General features: G+C 34.4%; 2 protein-coding genes across 4 annotated transcripts; both read right to left on the bottom strand.

Annotated features, from left to right (window-relative positions):
* Nucleotides 1-33: 33 nt before the first annotated feature.
* Nucleotides 34-6,527, bottom strand: LOC147520784 (uncharacterized). The gene is given in 8 exon segments (XM_086592281.1): nucleotides 34-267; nucleotides 427-1,737; nucleotides 1,739-1,762; nucleotides 1,764-2,352; nucleotides 2,426-2,598; nucleotides 2,781-2,939; nucleotides 3,606-5,469; nucleotides 6,467-6,527. Coding segments are annotated over 7 exon segments (2,460 nt in total). The 5' UTR covers nucleotides 3,747-5,469; nucleotides 6,467-6,527; the 3' UTR covers nucleotides 34-204.
* Nucleotides 6,466-8,718, bottom strand: LOC147520783 (uncharacterized). 3 transcript variants are annotated; one of them, XM_086592282.1, is made up of 5 exons: nucleotides 8,041-8,718; nucleotides 7,065-7,170; nucleotides 6,849-6,958; nucleotides 6,684-6,743; nucleotides 6,466-6,521 (listed from the first exon to the last, which is right to left on the bottom strand). In XM_086592282.1, exons 1-4 carry the CDS (start codon nucleotides 8,664-8,666, stop codon nucleotides 6,689-6,691), a joined length of 897 nt encoding a protein of 298 aa, XP_086448408.1. In that variant the 5' UTR covers nucleotides 8,667-8,718; the 3' UTR covers nucleotides 6,466-6,521; nucleotides 6,684-6,688. The 3 variants fall into 3 exon arrangements, with proteins under 3 accessions (XP_086448408.1, XP_086448409.1, XP_086448410.1); XM_086592283.1 differs by having other exon boundaries at nucleotides 6,684-6,740; XM_086592284.1 differs by lacking the exon at nucleotides 6,466-6,521 and having other exon boundaries at nucleotides 6,683-6,740.
* Between the last annotated feature and the right edge of the window lie 8,305 nt (nucleotides 8,719-17,023).

Here is a 17,023-nt window from a genome sequence, read left to right as displayed (position 1 = left end):
AAAAAACCACTCAACGATCAAAAGGAAGAATTATAGTAGAGGAACACAAAAGCGTTTCTATTATCATCCCACAAAAGCATTAGCACCAGCCACCAGGTATGTATTCCAGAATCTAAACACATATATAACAAACCAAAAGAATGACGATATTTATTCTTTTACAATTTTGTTAAATGAACGTTAGAAACAATGAGCAAGTTCACATCATGTTTCCATTTCCCTCCTTGCTCGTATTCTCGCCTCTTCCTCGGCTTTTGTCCAAGCAGCCTGATCATTACAACATAGAAAAACAGTCACAGTTAAGCCATCTTGATGAGATTACTACTTATGATCAATTCGATCCCAGCAAAGCATGCTAAAATATTGTGGGAGGTCGTTGATAAAACTATAACAAAACCAGAATACTAAAATACAAAAAGATCTTACCTTATCTCGTTCAAGTCTTGAAAGATGTGGTCGCACTGAACTCCCTAGACTCAAGCCACCCCATGCTTCTTGCAACTCTCTCTCCCTTGCTTCTCGTCGAGTTTTTGAGTGTTTAATTTCATCTACAGGTTGCTTAACCAAGCCTAACTTCTCCTTCTCAAGTTGTGATTGATGTTTAACCAAGATTTGATCCAAACTGTCAGTGCAATTCTTAGTAGAATCTGTATCCCTAAGTTCCTTCACTTCTTCCTTCGAACTACGTTCCATTTTTTCCTTCTCAAGTCTGGAGACATGCTTTACCAGGACTTTGTCCAAACTATCACAATGTGAGCCATTATTAGTATACTCATGTCTCAGTTTGTTGCTCAGATTTCCATAGCCCATTCCTAAAGCTAATGCTTGCTTTTTCTCTTTCTCCAACCTGTGAACAGGTTTGACTAGAATTTTATCAAGGCTGCTTTCAGACTCGCTCCTTGCATTTCCATCTTGAAATGAAAATGCTTTCATTGTTTCCAGTTTTGCTCTTTCAATTCGCGACATGGGTCTAATGGTCACGGAGCTCTTCTCTGACCAATCACTAGAATTATGTTCTATAGAGAATGTGGTACTACCGTGGTTTTCTGGGTGCATCTTTTCCACCACCTCTCTAATTGTTCCACACAAAGCATCATTAACTTGTTTGTTCGGGCCTATGTTCTCCTTCCCCACTTCAGATGACGAATCGCCCGTGTCATGGAGGTCTGCAACAGCAGGAGAAGATACTGCAGTGCTATCAGAGTTTGGTTTACTTTTTCTTTCGATGAGGTCGTTCTTTCTACTGTTCTTGGCTTCTTGGACTTCCCTTTCAAGTCTGGACACATGCTTCACAAGAAACTTATCTAAACTTGGAAGACCTGACACATCACGTTGTGTTTTTCCTAACTGCTTCGACTTCATTTCAAATTCTCTTCCTGATGTCTTCTTCGCAACTTCAATCTCCTTTTCCAGCTTTGAGACGTGTTTTAAAAGAACATTTCCCAAATCTGGAACAGCCTCAGACGTTGTGACATTACTGCTCATACTATCCAGTCTACTCTCAGAACCTTCAAGATTCTCTTCCACACTTCCTCCTTGGGCATGATTCTTTCTTCTATTCTTGGCTTCTTGCACCTCTATTTCAAGTTTAGACATGTGCTTCACCAAAAACTTGTCTAGACTTGGGAGTTCTTGCACAACTTGTTTTCTTCTGGCCGGCCCAATCTTTGAGTGATCCATACTAAAGCGTCTGGCTGTTCCACCTCCCAGTAACGAACAGCTTTTAAATGGAATTAATGCCAGACTCTGAACCATGGTGTTTAAGTGTTTTCTACTTCAAGGAGAGCAGCATTTAAGCCACAAGTTGCAACAATAGTTGCGAGAGAAGCAAGTTCATCTTCTTGCAAACATTTAAGCCTTTCAAGCATAACATCAACAAGCTTAGTAGATTTTACACAAGGGAACTGCCTGTCCTGCGACTTCCTTCTACTCTCTGCATCCGCCATCTCTCCTTGAGATTCCGTACCGGTTTCTAATTCACAACTTGAAGAAAAATCTGATACTTCCTCATTAGATTCATTTGTATCTGGATTCTGACTACTGATTCTCCGTAGTAAATCTCTGTGTTCATCTTCATTTAAAGAAGAAGAGCAGCTTGCAAGACGGAGGAATGCAACCTTAACTGCTGCTGCAACTTCTTTATCCACCTCAAATGCAGTTTCAAAAGACGCTGTGACAGTGTGAGTAGTAGAACCTCCCATGCTAACAGAGGAGGATTCTACTTCACATGGCTTCCTTGGGCAATCTGGTGTATCATACATGATCACTCCCAGTGCAGCTGCTGCTTCAAAAGCTTCAGCGACATTTTTCTCTGCTTCCAGCAACAAGGCTTCAGCTGTTTTGCTTTGGATCCTGTGGAAAAATTATTTCAAGGAGAAACAAAGGAAACATACAAGTTAATCTTACACTTTGTGTAGAATTAAACCTGGCAGCTCTAAGGATTCGACACCAAGATGCTTCCACCATTGCAGCTTTACGAGCTTCCATGGCTGTGCATGCTGCTTCGCTAGCTGCTATTTTTTCTCTCAACACTCTTGAGTAATGAGGATTTGAATCACCCAAAGTTTCATCAAGAGTTGAAGTCATGCCACCAACTTCCTGTCAACACGTAACAAAGATTCACCTCTAGTGGTTAGTCATATGGAATCGAAGAAATAAATAGCAAGCAAGGTGCATGGTATTATGGTAACCAGAGATACGAGATTTTGCACACATTCTTACTAAATTTAGAAGTTACAACGTATAGAAAAAGGATAAGAGAAACGAAAATATAACACTACCTGCAAAAGCCTTATTTTCCTCTTCAAGTAAGAGTCCACTTTTTTCCGAGGGAACCAGTTAAGAGGAGATGAACTTTTTCGGTGTGGCTTCTTCATTTGTGAATAAGATTTGTTGACAGCAGTATGGGCTGATAAGCCAGTTCCTTTTGATACTTTGTTCTGCATAAAAGGAAGAAGGCATTCCGAAAGAAATTCTTAGCAAGAATATACCATTCTGACTGAAGCAAATCATAGCAGTATAGCACCATGAAGAACCGGTTTTCACTGTTACTTCCAAAATTTCATGTACCTTGCTAGATTCTGAAAAGTGCATCTAATACAGCATTTTGCGCATGCCTTGGATAAGTTAATACTACTTGCAGCTTATTTAGTCTCTCTAGCTTTACCACCAGAAATATAATTACTTACATCGACCTCACCATTATCACTTTTGTCCCAGCGTAAAATCTTAATTTGTGTGCCTAAAGATTAGTCAGGGGCGAATTTAGTTCATACTGCATTGTACATTTTATCATACTCTGTTGTCCCAGCATAATAATAACTGCATGAACCAAAAAGTTATGACCCGTCATATTAGAAAGCCAATGTTGGAGATAATTGTACCGATCTAATACTAGAAAACTCGATTTCCCGCGAAATTATAGTGGCATAAACCCTGGGGATAAACATACTTGTATGATGTTTGAGCATGTAGTTCACAGTGTAAACTTCAGAGGACTAGAATCAAACAAGTACTATTCAATCATTCCGAATCCTAATAAATAAATAAAAAAAACACGAATTGATTCGAATCAAGAATCGAGTTAAGAGAATAATACAATTTACCTTTCCAAATTTGGAAGAATAACTGAACGTTGGAGAGTCTTTGGAATCTCCGTCTTTCTTCTCTAAATCAACAACAGTTGCCTCGTTTTTATGCTTTTCCAACACAGTAATGCAACCTATATCTAAACAGCCTAAATCCATGGATTATATAAATTCAAGAAACCTGGTTCTTGTTTTCTGAAGAAGAAGAAAATAAGACGAGAGATTTGACGAGTTTGCCAAGTATAAGAAATGAGAGTATGTTAAAGAAGAAGAAGAAGAAGAAGAAGAAGAGTGAAGAGAAAAGAGATGTTTTTTTTTTTGAAGTTTTTTGATGATGTCTGATAATGAAGATTCTTTTTCAAAAGGAAACTATCCGTTACATTGCGGCCGTCTCCAACGTTCCTATTTATTGTATCTGCTGCATCCAGTTTCATCATATTGGATGCAGCGGCAATTACATATGGAAATTATTCTAATTTTCAATCGAAATTCAAAAACTTCCGACATTTAAGGAAGCCTGTGTTGAATACTTGAATGATGTCTATATTGCAATGAGGTTATGATTGTATTTTGGTGATTGTTGGATATATTTCTCCTTTTCATTTTCGTTTCGATATACATTTAACTATTAGTTATTTGTGGCATGTTACATATGGAAAAGGAAAATCTTATTCGGAATTATCACCCGATTAGTTTCTGATTAATCATTATGCACTCCTTAACGCTTCAAGTGCATAGCTATGAAACCAACTACATGAAAATATCAAGCCATTGTTACCAAGTAAAGAGACAACATTTGTGATGTGCTTATAGAGTGGGGGCTTGTAGTCATCAACCAAATATATTCAATAATTAAGACCTAAACTCATATATTTTATTCAAGTCTTAGCCGTCATAGAGAGTTGTATTGCTGTTCTAGTAGAATAGATTATTGTAGTGTATATTAGTCTATTTCTATCATTGAATCTTGTGAGTAGAGACTTCTGTAAAGCCTTTTACACCATTTGAGGGAGCAAAATCTTTTCTTAAGGATAGTGTTTTCACACGCCTTACAGTCTGTTTTTCCACACAATATTCACAACACAATATTGTTAGACTATCAAACCCTTATTGATATTTTGAAACATAGAGGAACAATATATTTTTAGGAAACAATTATATAGCTCATGATATCTACTTGTTACTATCTCAACTGGTTGAGTAACTTTGAATTTTGTCGCCCATAGTTTAGCCTTTGTTGAGTTGTCATGGAGTCTGCAATCTTCTAATCTTAGTGAGTTGACCCTTTTATTAGGGGGTTAACTCCCTATGCACATGCGTGTAGGGGTGTAGTCCCAAACCCCCATGTGCCCATGTCGTATATATTTAGTTAACACACGGATTAAAAGCCAAATTTAACCAAACACCTATCTCTTCGTTGGTGCTGGACAAAAATAGTCACACGCACATAGCTATCCCTCGAAGATTTATGGTGCCATTACATTCGTTGAATCTGAATAAAGTTATGGTCGAGCTCTTCCTGTACGAAGTTGGGAATAAAGAATAAAGACTAAGATCCCTTCACGTTATCCTCCATTCAAATTGTCAAAAGAGAGAGACCCAAACGTGCAGCTTTGAGAATGTATCCAAAGGTAAGACAGTAAAATACGTAAATGCATATATTATCATACTAAATGTAAACTTTAATATTTACGTAAACACGTATATACCGACTATATACAACCCATTAGGTCAATTGACACAACAAACAATCAGAAAGACAATGAAAAAGCCTCCAATCTTCAAGCACACTCAGTCATACGGGAACAGAAAGCAGTTCAAATTCCCATCGGATTAAAGAATAAGCAGCGGCCAGAGGAATTGCTTGCCTATCTGTTTTCTCCTGAAATTTCAAGATAAACAAGTCGAATTGAATAACTAATCTCGGTAGCCTGTCCAAAATAGTTTACAACCAAAACAAAACAAGAAGGGCACCAATATGATACAGCCCCCGCCTCTGTTTCCTCTTAACTCTATGTATGGAACAGCCGCAGTGAAACGGGCACAGTAACAAGTGTTTCCCCGCAGCTTGATATGGCTTATTGACAAGCAGATGTTGAACAAGTTATTTTCATCTAGGCTCTCTTACTACTAGTAGATCTCTCTACAAAATCATGGATTAAAGAAGTGTAACTCTCCACAAAAAGTAAAAAAAAAATGCAACTAGTTCTTGCTATACTTTCACAAAATGTACTTTCATATAACTATTTTTTAGTGGTACTTATGGACGACACAACAACCAGATTTGAACCACAATCCCTGCAACTGTTTGCTTTACGTAGGGCTGAAACATAGCGAGAAGAAAAAACATAACACTTGGGTGAAACCAGCAAGGCAAAGAGATGAAAAGGCTAAAGCAAAAAAATCTAACCCGACATAGATTTCTAGGCCAAAAACCTAAACCCTTACCATAATCGAAGCTAAATCTGAAATCCAAACTATCTAGGTTCCGTGGATTCAGTACCCCCTCTTATATTTTCATAATAGCAGAAATAGACATGAAAAACATAACTTAGCACCAGTGAGTGATACGGTTAAGAGTGAAAAGGAGGGGGGAATCCCACTAGTTCCCCATGTTGCTAAAGAGACATGAAAAGCAGAAGGCAGTATCAGTGAGTGATACAAGTAAGAGTAATAAAGCTTAAGAAGCCACTCCTTGAAATATATGACTAGTCCTACGAGTTGTTGAAAATTGATAGACATTGAAACTAATTATGACAAGACAGGAAGATGATTCTAGCAGCGTGTCTTTAAAAGCACAACTATAAAAATTAAACTTAAAACATTGAGCTTGATATTGTTGAATGTGTTTCTAGAAGACCAGAGTTACAGCTACATACATGGGTAAATTTTCGCATAGGCGTCCAAATCTTCACAGAAATTTTACTGTATGTTCTGGACAATAAAGTGTTATTAAGTGGTCGGGAATAGCACACGAGTTCAATCTTTTTCTAAAAAAAAACTAAACTAATCTAGTGTGATTGCTATCGTGCAATTAGCATAGCCCTATACAAAATCTATGCCGCGAGCCATAAAGAAATTTAATTTACACTATACCCTGATCACAAGGAGTTTGCGTCACTGCCTTCACCAAGTGACTGAAATCCTGGTTTTCTGCTACACAGCCAAGGGGAATAGATGAAAAACCAAGAGAAGGAAATAGTTAGAGATCGGCCATTTCAAAGTTCACCCAAATGCAAAAGTTTGACATTTAGCAGATACCTTTCATTTTGGAAACTTGATAGATGGCGTATAGATAAGCTTTCATGGTCTTCTATTCTGGACCCTCCTGCGTCTGGATCAACATTGCTTTTGTCATCTTCATGGGTACCCTGTAATACGAATAACACCCAAGTGAACACCAAAATATCCCAACAGAGTATCCACAGGAGGTCGTGAAGACAATAATAGTGAGCATATCCAAGAAGTGTAACTTACTTCAGGGTTTTCTCCCATCCAGCCAGGGATGCCACCAGAAAGGAGATTGACGTACTCTTCCATAGCCACCTCCGGAGTCATGTTTCCCAGCCGCTGCCAAGCATTCCTGCACAATGTAATAATTGCCCACTGTCACTTACACACAGCAGCTCTATATCCTGTTATTATAACTAGCAATCAAACTACACCCTGGCATTCAGCTATAGGTCGTCCCCTAGGTGAGTGTTTGTAAACCTATATGTTTCTTGCTCAATAATTTTTGAATCCCAGATAACAGTGGCGGGAGTTTACTCCTATAATTAAAAAAATTCCTTCTTCTAAATGATATTAATATAGGTGTACTGAAAGTTGTATATTTGTCTATTTGATTAAGGGGACACAAAAAGTAGAAAAAGCTGGTATCTATCTCAAACTTCATATTGGACTTAAAGGTTGCGATGGATCAATCTGGAAAGGAAATGTAGACAACTTAGATAAAACAGAAGAGTTTACCTTCATTTGCAACTATACCATTGTACACAGGTAATTTAGTCTAGATTGAATTTTCATGTAATTCTTCCCGCAAGAATAAATAAATACTATTAGAGCACAACAATTATTATGTGTATTAGCCGAATAGAAAGTCAAGCCCATGTAACTATCTATATTAATTTTCATGTAGTTATTTATGGTGACTATTTTAGATGGCACCTGCTATTTATGGTAACTATGTTATAGGAGTCTGAGCATTAAAGACTAGGATTCTGATATGTGTGGATGATGAGTGGATCATGTGTACTTCTATGTGTGTTTTCTTTTCCAATGTACTTTTCTTCCTTTATTGTGAAATTGGTTTTGCTTTGTGTCTTCACATGTTCCTATCTTTCTTTGCAAACTCATCACTCAGCATTATCACAATCCACAATCATAGAAAAAAACTACATAGCAAGTAAGTAAACAACTAAAATTTAAAAGATAGCAAAGAAAAATTTAATACCACTTCGTTCGAGCTGAAACCTTCAATGCTAAAGGCGGTGACTCACGACAAGGTCCTTCCATGGCAACCTTATGAAGCCCATAGAGTTTCATCAACACATCATTACCAAGTTTCGATAATTCCTCAACATTGTCACTACAATTAACAAATCTCGAAGCAGCACCGAAAAGTTTAGCCACATCACTCTTCTCTATTCCCTCCCAATCATCATCCTCACTAAACATCTCCTCATTCTCTTCATATTCCCATCTTTTATTTACTTCATGTTCAATCACTTCATCCTTTACACTGACATCACAATCTTTCTCCTTTTCATGAATTTGTTTTACTTCTTTCAATCTATTTTTTTTAACTTTCTTTATATACCCAACTTCAATCAATGGAACATCTCCTGATTCATAAACCAACTCTTCCTCTTCTTCATCATCATCAACAATCTTATCACTTTCCTCAACTTGTTTATCCACACTTTCCAAACCTTGATTCATCAATCTATTATCTTCTTTAGTGATTTCTTCTTTATGTTCGTTTTCACCGACAGATGACATAGAAACAAGTTTGGCAAATAGAAAAGCTAAAACAAGTGAAAGTGATGCAGTGAAAAAAAGTTCCATTAACAGCTCCATCCTCTTTTCTTCAGTGCAAGTTTTTTTTTTTTTTCAGAAGAGAATTTTGAAGAGGAGAGGAATTGAGGAAGGCATATTCTTATAGTATAATTATACAATCTGCTGGTCCCCGAAATAGATTAGGAGATGACGTGGATGATGTTATCACCACTGATGTGATTATATCGTACTGTTTTTGTTTTTATGGGGCCCCTATGGTTGCTGGATGAGATAATAAAGTGGAGGTGCTTTTTGGGGCCCACCAAAAGAGAAAAGACGGATTTGTTTGGGGCTTTATCTGGGTGAGTGAGTCCAGGTACCTAATTGACGTAGGTTTGTACTCATTTCTTTGGGTCTGAGACACTGGGGGTGAAGGCAAAGTATGTTTGTTTGTCGCTCGTAGCAGACTGTTTTTATTTTTATGACCTTTTGGCGGTTTGTAGGATAAGTACAGTTCTTCTAATGGAAGGTTTTTTTTTTTTTTTTTGATGAAATCTAATGGAAATCTATTATTGCTCTTACCTAACTTCTAAATCGATCACTTGGTCACCCTGCAGACTTCTTTGGAATTTCGGCCTAGCTTATTTTATGTAGGTTTGTACTTTTGTACTACTAGTAACTGTAGCATTTATTTCCTTCTTTTTGTTGAGGTATCTATTTGGATCTTTAGAGTATTTATAGGTGGTAATAGTATTTACTTCAAATTTGAAGAAGGCGAAATTTGAAAAAATTTGATGCAAATTTTGACTAATTTTAGGTGGTTGCAAATATCAACCCACACTCACCATTAGTAATGTCGCGCGCCAGTACTACTATTGTGCGAGGTTGGAAAAAGTGGGAAAAAAATATCCACACGACATTTCCAATGTAGCGTCCAAATTGAAAAAGTAAAAAAAAAAAATCACGCAACATTAGGAGTGGCGCACGACATTACTATTGTTGCTCCACATCCGCATCCGAAATTCCAAATTTGCGAACAAGAATGCAGCTACACAGGTGATGCGACCGAATTTGGTTTTATCTAGAGTTAGATTTCTGTAAAATTCCAAATTTTATAAGCAAATTTGAAGAATTTGGAAAGTGATATTACCACCTAGAGATGCTCTTAGAACATAGCAAGGTCAATTAACATAAAATTTTTTATCGGTCTAATGTAATAATAAGTTCCGATTTTGTAGACCAGTCAACATCTATATCTTAATATTAAAGCTCCCACACATGGTATTTTTTGAGTTGTATTAAAATTCTACATCATCATTTCCTATTAAAACAGAAATTCCTCTCCTATTTTTTTAGGCACTTATAATTAAAACATAAATCATTCTCCTATTAAAACGAAAATTCTTCATCTATTAGAAGAAAAAAATTCTAACACATCTGATTAAAACATAAATCATTCTCTTATTAAAACGGTATCTCACCTCCAGTTAAAAAATGAAATTTAAAAACTTAATTAAAATAATTTGTTGAGAAATTAAAACGAGTTAACGACGAATACATGAATCATGGTTTGTTAGGATATATATATATATACACACACACAATTGTTGAACAAGTTTTTAAAAGAGCCGGTGCGTATGTACGGGTCTACTTTATAGTATCTTAATATTAAAGCTCCTACAAGGGGCATTTTTCAAGCTCTATTAAAATTCCACGTCATCTTCTATTAAAACGAGAGTTCCTCTCCTATTTGAAAAACATGAATTTATCTTCTATTATAACGGGAATTCTTCTCCTATTAAAACAAATTCTAACACTTTTAATTAAAGAGGAAATCTTTCTCCTGTTAAAATGAGAATTCCTCCCCTATTGAAAATTAAACAAAAATCTATAATATCTAATTAAAACGGGAATTATTCTCCTATTAAAACATAATCTCTCTCCCAATTGAAAAAACGGGTTTTTAAAACCTACTAAAATGAGAATTCTTCCCCTATTGAAAATTAAGTTAAAATCTATAATATCTAATTAAAACGGGAATCATTCTCCTATTAAAACATAATCTCTCTCCCAATTGAAAAATCGGATTTTTAAAACATAATTTAAAATAATTTGTTAGAAAATTAAAACGGATTGGTGACTAAAACGGCAATCCCAATTTTCTAAAAAAAATATAAGTGTTTCAAAAGAGCCGGTGCGTATGCACGGGCCTACAAGCTAGTATATTTTTGTATCAGTCTAATGTAATAATATGTTCCGATTTTGCCGAACAATATATCTGAAATTATAATGTAATTAGAATTGTTTTAACGTAACTCCACTCATGTCAGCCCATTTAAAGTAGACGATAAACTTATATTAATTAATCAATATACAGTTACAAACAAACTATTTAAAATCATTTATCGAAAAAAAAAAACTATTTAAAATCATTATAATTGGTGTACATTGTACATGTAATAATATAGATTGAATGTTTTTTTTCTGAATTCCATCCGAATTACCTGATTTTCGAAATTTCTGAATTTTGCCTAAAATTCTGATTTTTCAATTTCGGAAAAAATATTACCATTCCGAAAAAATCGGGTCGGATCTGCATGGAATATTAAGTTTCAAAAAATTCCAGAATAAATTCCGAAAGCCCATAATCTAATTTGATCTAGCCGAAACACACCCCTAAATCTGCCAATAGAACACAAGGGGGAAGAGGGATTTTCCCTAGTCAAGTGGAGAGCTACCAAGATATCTGTATATTTTTAAGTATGAATACCGGCATGGGAATATGAGGTCTAAGTATCTAACAAGGATTCTTGCGTTTGGAGGGGTAGCTCAGTGCTACGTCTTTCACAAATAGCACTACAGTTCCTTGACAATTCTCGGGACTTAATTATGCGCACATGAATTGAGGCATTGAAAACTATAAACAAAGTGACAATCCATGATTAAAATGAGGATCATATGGTCTCAAGGCCTAATTTACGAGGTAAGTGTAACCACAATACCACATGACCACATCCATTGGAGAACTGGATAGACATACAACCCTCATGCTTGGGTGGACAAGTGCTACCCTCTAGAACTTTAGCAAAAAAAAAAAACGTGCTACCCTCTAGAAGAAAAGTGCTAGCCACTGAGTTGGAAGTTGCGATATTGGCTGCCCAACCCGTAACTGAAAGGGCCGGGCAATTACTTTTGCAAAATAAGTTGAAAAAATAGTTTCTAGACTAGGAGGCGTTTGGATTCTATTTATTTATTGCTAAAAAATATTTATTAGTGAAAAATATTTTTTGAAAAAATAAATGCATTTAGTCTCTATTTAAAAAAAAATAGTTTTTCATCCAAAAAATACTTTTTAATCTCAAAAACTAGTTTTATGATAATTAGGTAAAACTTGTTTTTCAAGTTTAAAAACTATTTTTCTTTTAAGAGAAACACTTTGGGCGCTAGGTAAATGAATTGTCCAGATGTTTTAGACTTTAGTATTTTACTAGTTTTTGAACCCGTTCAACGAACGGAGACCGTTTTCATATAATTGATTTGATTTTTTTTTTAATATTTTTTAAATTATTCTATATCAAAAAGTTTTAACTATTCGTAGAAAGGGCATTAAGGCATAATAATATAGTATTAATAATAATAAAAAAATAGCTCAACAAACATAATTAATTTGATTTATGACCAAACCACTGACAAATCCTAAAATTTAAAAGTAGAATCTATTTTTCTTTCATGCACAAATCAAAATTGGAAAAGTCATTGAACTCAAAATTTAACTGTTGACACTTTTTAATTGATTATATTTTGACAACCAATCATTTTTTTTCCCTAATTTACACTTTGATTCATAGGTGGAACATGTTCAGTTTACATTTTGTGAAAAAAAAAAAAATTTATATTTTTAAATTACTTACTTAAATTATATAAATCGACACTCTTCACAGAACAGGGACCGTTTTCATAAAATTGATTTTTTTTTAATTCTTTTTGAATTATTATGTACCAAAAAGTTTTAGCTATAAAATATTGTAATAATTCAAATTTTGATGAAAAGACAAATACTACAACCCTACGTGGGCTATAGTATTAATAAAAGAAACAATAGCTCAACAAACATAATTAATTTTTCATATAATTGATTTGATTTTTTTTTAATATTTTTTGAATTATTATGTACCAAATTTTTTTAACTATAGAATATTGTAATAATTCAAATTTTGATGAAAACACAAATACCACAACATAGTATTAATAAATGAAAAAACAGTTCAACAAACATAATTAATTTGATTTATGACCGAACCATTGACAAATCCTAGAATTTAGAAGTAGAATCCGACTTTAAAACTTGCGCAGCATGTAATACCATCGATCTTTTTTAAAGGTTATGTATAACTTCTAAAAAAAAATATATATTTTTTAACTCGTAAGAGCATAGTCAATTAGTAATTAGCAACATTTAAGTACCTAATTTTTTTAAAATTTGAACATTGTAAGAGACAATGACGTCAAGTAATTCCATAACAAATAGCATAGACTCATATAAGAAAGAAAATTAAAACACATAATGATCACCTAAGCTATATTGATAAGGTAAAACAACGAATGGAGACCGTTTTTATATATATTTTTTCATTTTATTATTATGTATAAAAAATCTTACTTTCAAACTATATTTAAACTCATATAGTAAATTAATTGATCAAAATTCCCAACGCCAATTATTTGCCAGATTTCGTTCTAGACTTCAAACAATAAGAAAAAATGATAAGCAATAAAGAATTATGCAAGACATTTATGCTTTAAGAGAGGAAGCTCTTGAGTCCATCCACACTATAACAGTTGCTAATGATAAGCAATATAGCAGTTAACTACTAAATAATTAAGCTCAGTATAAACTAAGAAAGTACTCTCACTGATCTACCTATAACTTCAGGATATTATATACAATATAGACATAATTTTGTATGACTCTTTACCTTTAATATGGGAAGCAATACTACCATTGGACATGTATAGGTGAACCAAAAGCTTTTGATGTTTGGCAATCCGATATTATCGTAGAAGGTACACACCCATTTGTATATAATTTCCCATCCATTAGATTTTAACATGAATTTCGTAGATAAAAATTTATGAATTAAACCATGCATCTACAGGAGAAGCAATAAAGAAATATGGTACTGAAGAAAGAAGAACACCTTTGGGGGAATATAATAACTGCAGTCTTTTGTTCACCATACACAATCCACCTTTCACTTCTTTTCATAGCAACTATGAATGCCACAAAATTGAATAAAGTAGAAAAAATATTAATATTGCAGGGGTATATAAGGGTCGTATCAAAGCGAGCACTTAAAATTAAAAGAAACTCCCCCTGTTTCATATGACCGTTTTCATATAATTGATTTGATTTTTTTCAATATCTTATAAATTTAATTTTTGAATTATTATGTACCAAAAAGTTTTAACTATAGAATATTGTAATGATTCAAATTTTGATGAAAACACAAATTTATAGAAATATTCAATGTGTCCATATTTTTTTGTTTGGCTATTATTTCTCTTTTTAATTTTTCGATTTTTAATTTTTTATTTTTATTTTTTAATAATATATATGGTTTTGTTTGAGTTGTCTGTGCTACGTGATAAAGAAATGAAACCTATGATAAAGATGGCAGATGTATTTCTTATAATGCAAATAAGGTAATGCTGATACTATAAATTACTCTCTATTTTTCATTCCATTTTGGTTTGTCAGCCCAAACATAATGCCACTTTAAATCCCACTTTAAAAGGGCTGAGTGAACAAAAGATCCTTGATTCCCAACAAAAAAGGTAAGGAACTCCCAGCTACAACAATGAGCTTAACAAACCACATTTCCCACGCCCAAAGTTTAGTATGATACAAAAAAAGGAATTTAAATAGCTTAACAACAATGAGCTTAACAAACCACATCATCAAGCTGCTTGGAAACAATGATGAGTAATTGTTAATATGCCCTTGGAAAAAGCTCATCTCATCACCACTTGGGAAGTCTAGCAGCAACTACAATGACATATCAGTAGAATCATTAAGGTAATTGGCGCTTGAGGAGTCAGATCAAGCCACTACACCATCCTTGTATCTATCTGACTTGCAGCTCTTATACTCCATGTCCTCGTGTTGATTGCTAACTTCGGTGGACACTCCTACATTGACTTGTTCCACGTCTGCGCTAACCCCTGAACCAACTCCGTATTCTGTTGAGGATGGTGCCTGAGAGTTGGGGCTATACCTGATGTGTTATGTTGCTGCCTCGCCTACCTTTATATTCATCAACTTGGCAATCCATCCCAATCAAACAGGTTGTCCCAAACTTAGTATGAGGTAGTCATCATGTGTTACATTTTGAAAATGGTTGAATTCTATTTAACAAACAATCACTTATACCTGAAAATAGATTTGAGATATTATGAGGTTATTAATCCTAAAACCGATACACCAAGTTAAAATACAAATAAAGGCGAATGTTGCTTTAACGATACCACAACCTTAATGACTACAACGAACTTGCACAAACGAATACAATTCAAGCAAAGACCGTCCTTTAAAATGTCATTACAACTATGAAGAAAGCTTACATCTACATACAAATAAGTTAAGTTATCAAAAAACTTCTCGGCATAACTCTTATATTAATAACTCTTTTCCAAATTTGAATAAATATAACACCCGATACTCTCCCGAGACTACCTTTACAACCTTTGTTATTTCATGCATGCCTTTTGAGAGAAATTAAGTAAAGCCAAAGGAATAAAAAGAAACTAACAACTTATTAAGAATTGGATGCCAATCTTTAAGTAGCCGCAGTATGTGTCTTCATCAAGTCTGATGTGCTACGTTGTCCACGATACTTTGGTTTAGACTTCTTGTATCTTTTTTTGCTAGGTTGGTTAGTCTTCTTGTAGATAGGTTGAAGTGTTGCGAAAGTTAATGAAGTTGAGCTACACATTGAAGTATTAGGAAACAACATACTATTTTAAAAACCAAATGTGAAACATAAAACATAGGTTAGCGTAAAACACTTGAGTAAATTTACACTCCTACAAAATGAATGTTGAACGTGATAGAACTTGGACTAACCATCTTTAGCCACAGTTCCTCCACTTCGGTCTCTCTCCATATATAGTTTAGTTCAAGCTATTAAACCTCATACAACTATATATCCTATTTTTTTAAAGAAATATTGGTCACACAAAGACTACAATAAATTAAGCTTTCAAACAATCTGATAGGTATCTTTCACGGCTATGAATGATATCCATCCAACATTGTGATGAGTGCTTGATATTGGCTATGAAGTACATACCATCAACCTCATTAATGATGGTTCTAACACTGGATTTCCACGCAACCAATGTGTTCTTATTTTACTTTACTATTCTTTTATCTTATCTATGGATCATCCTAAGAAATGAAATTCTTTCTTACTAAATGTATGTGGAAACTGGACACATTACAATCTATAGTATAAATCTGTTGTGCTCAAACTTCCACCACTAAGTTCCTCTTCAAAGATCTATTAAAGAGAAAATGAATGCTGACACTTGGTTGTGCAATTAAAGAACCTAATTGTCTACACAAAGTGGTGTTGGAATATCTAAAAAGAAAAATAAAATCTCACCCAATAACTTTGTCTTCTGCAGTTACGAAGTCAATATTGAAACCCATCTTTAGACATCTCTTAAGATTTTTTTCAAACAAATAGTTGACACAGGAGTCAGGACTATAAGACACTTAACGTGAAATAGTCCTCTAGATGTTCTTGCCAATACAAACTTGATATCAGTAGCAAAAACATATAGAAATACTGAATAAAATAAACAACATATTGAAAAGAAAAGATTTTGTTTCGCCACTAAAACTTCATATCCAAGTTTAGTTTTAGATGGGCCAGGTCGCCATGTGTCCATGTCACCACTTCCATATGTCCCCCTCCTGAAGGTATGGTCTATTAATACACATTTGAGTTTCTTCATTGCAATCTTGACCCCCATCCATCATCTCCATCCTTAATGTCTTCCCCAACTTATGTTTTTGTCTCCCTCCACCGAAAGAACTGATTTGACCCACATATGGTCACAGTTTAATATGATTTGTTATTTGTTAATCTCACATACAGTTGTATGATGTTCCTAATATATTTATCTCTGAATAAATTCTTAATATCAATTAAAATTTTGAGTTTGTGTGAACGAAAGTTGTTAAAATAATTTACATCCTTTGCTTGAGAGATCCACCATAGAACCATCTTACCCAATGTGTGCCTACTGCCTACTACATTTACCATTACAATTCAAACACAAAAAACAACAGCCTATTCTATTGGAGTAGAATAGCTCAAGGAACATTGAGCGAAAAACAATAGACTCAAACATATTAAGCAATGTAGTAGTCT

Source organism: Coptis chinensis, chromosome 2 (assembly GCF_015680905.1).
Source record: "Coptis chinensis isolate HL-2020 chromosome 2, ASM1568090v1, whole genome shotgun sequence".
Taxonomy (NCBI): Eukaryota; Viridiplantae; Streptophyta; class Magnoliopsida; order Ranunculales; family Ranunculaceae; genus Coptis; species Coptis chinensis.
Note: the sequence above shows the minus strand (reverse complement) of the source record. Positions and strands in the feature narration are given on the sequence as shown.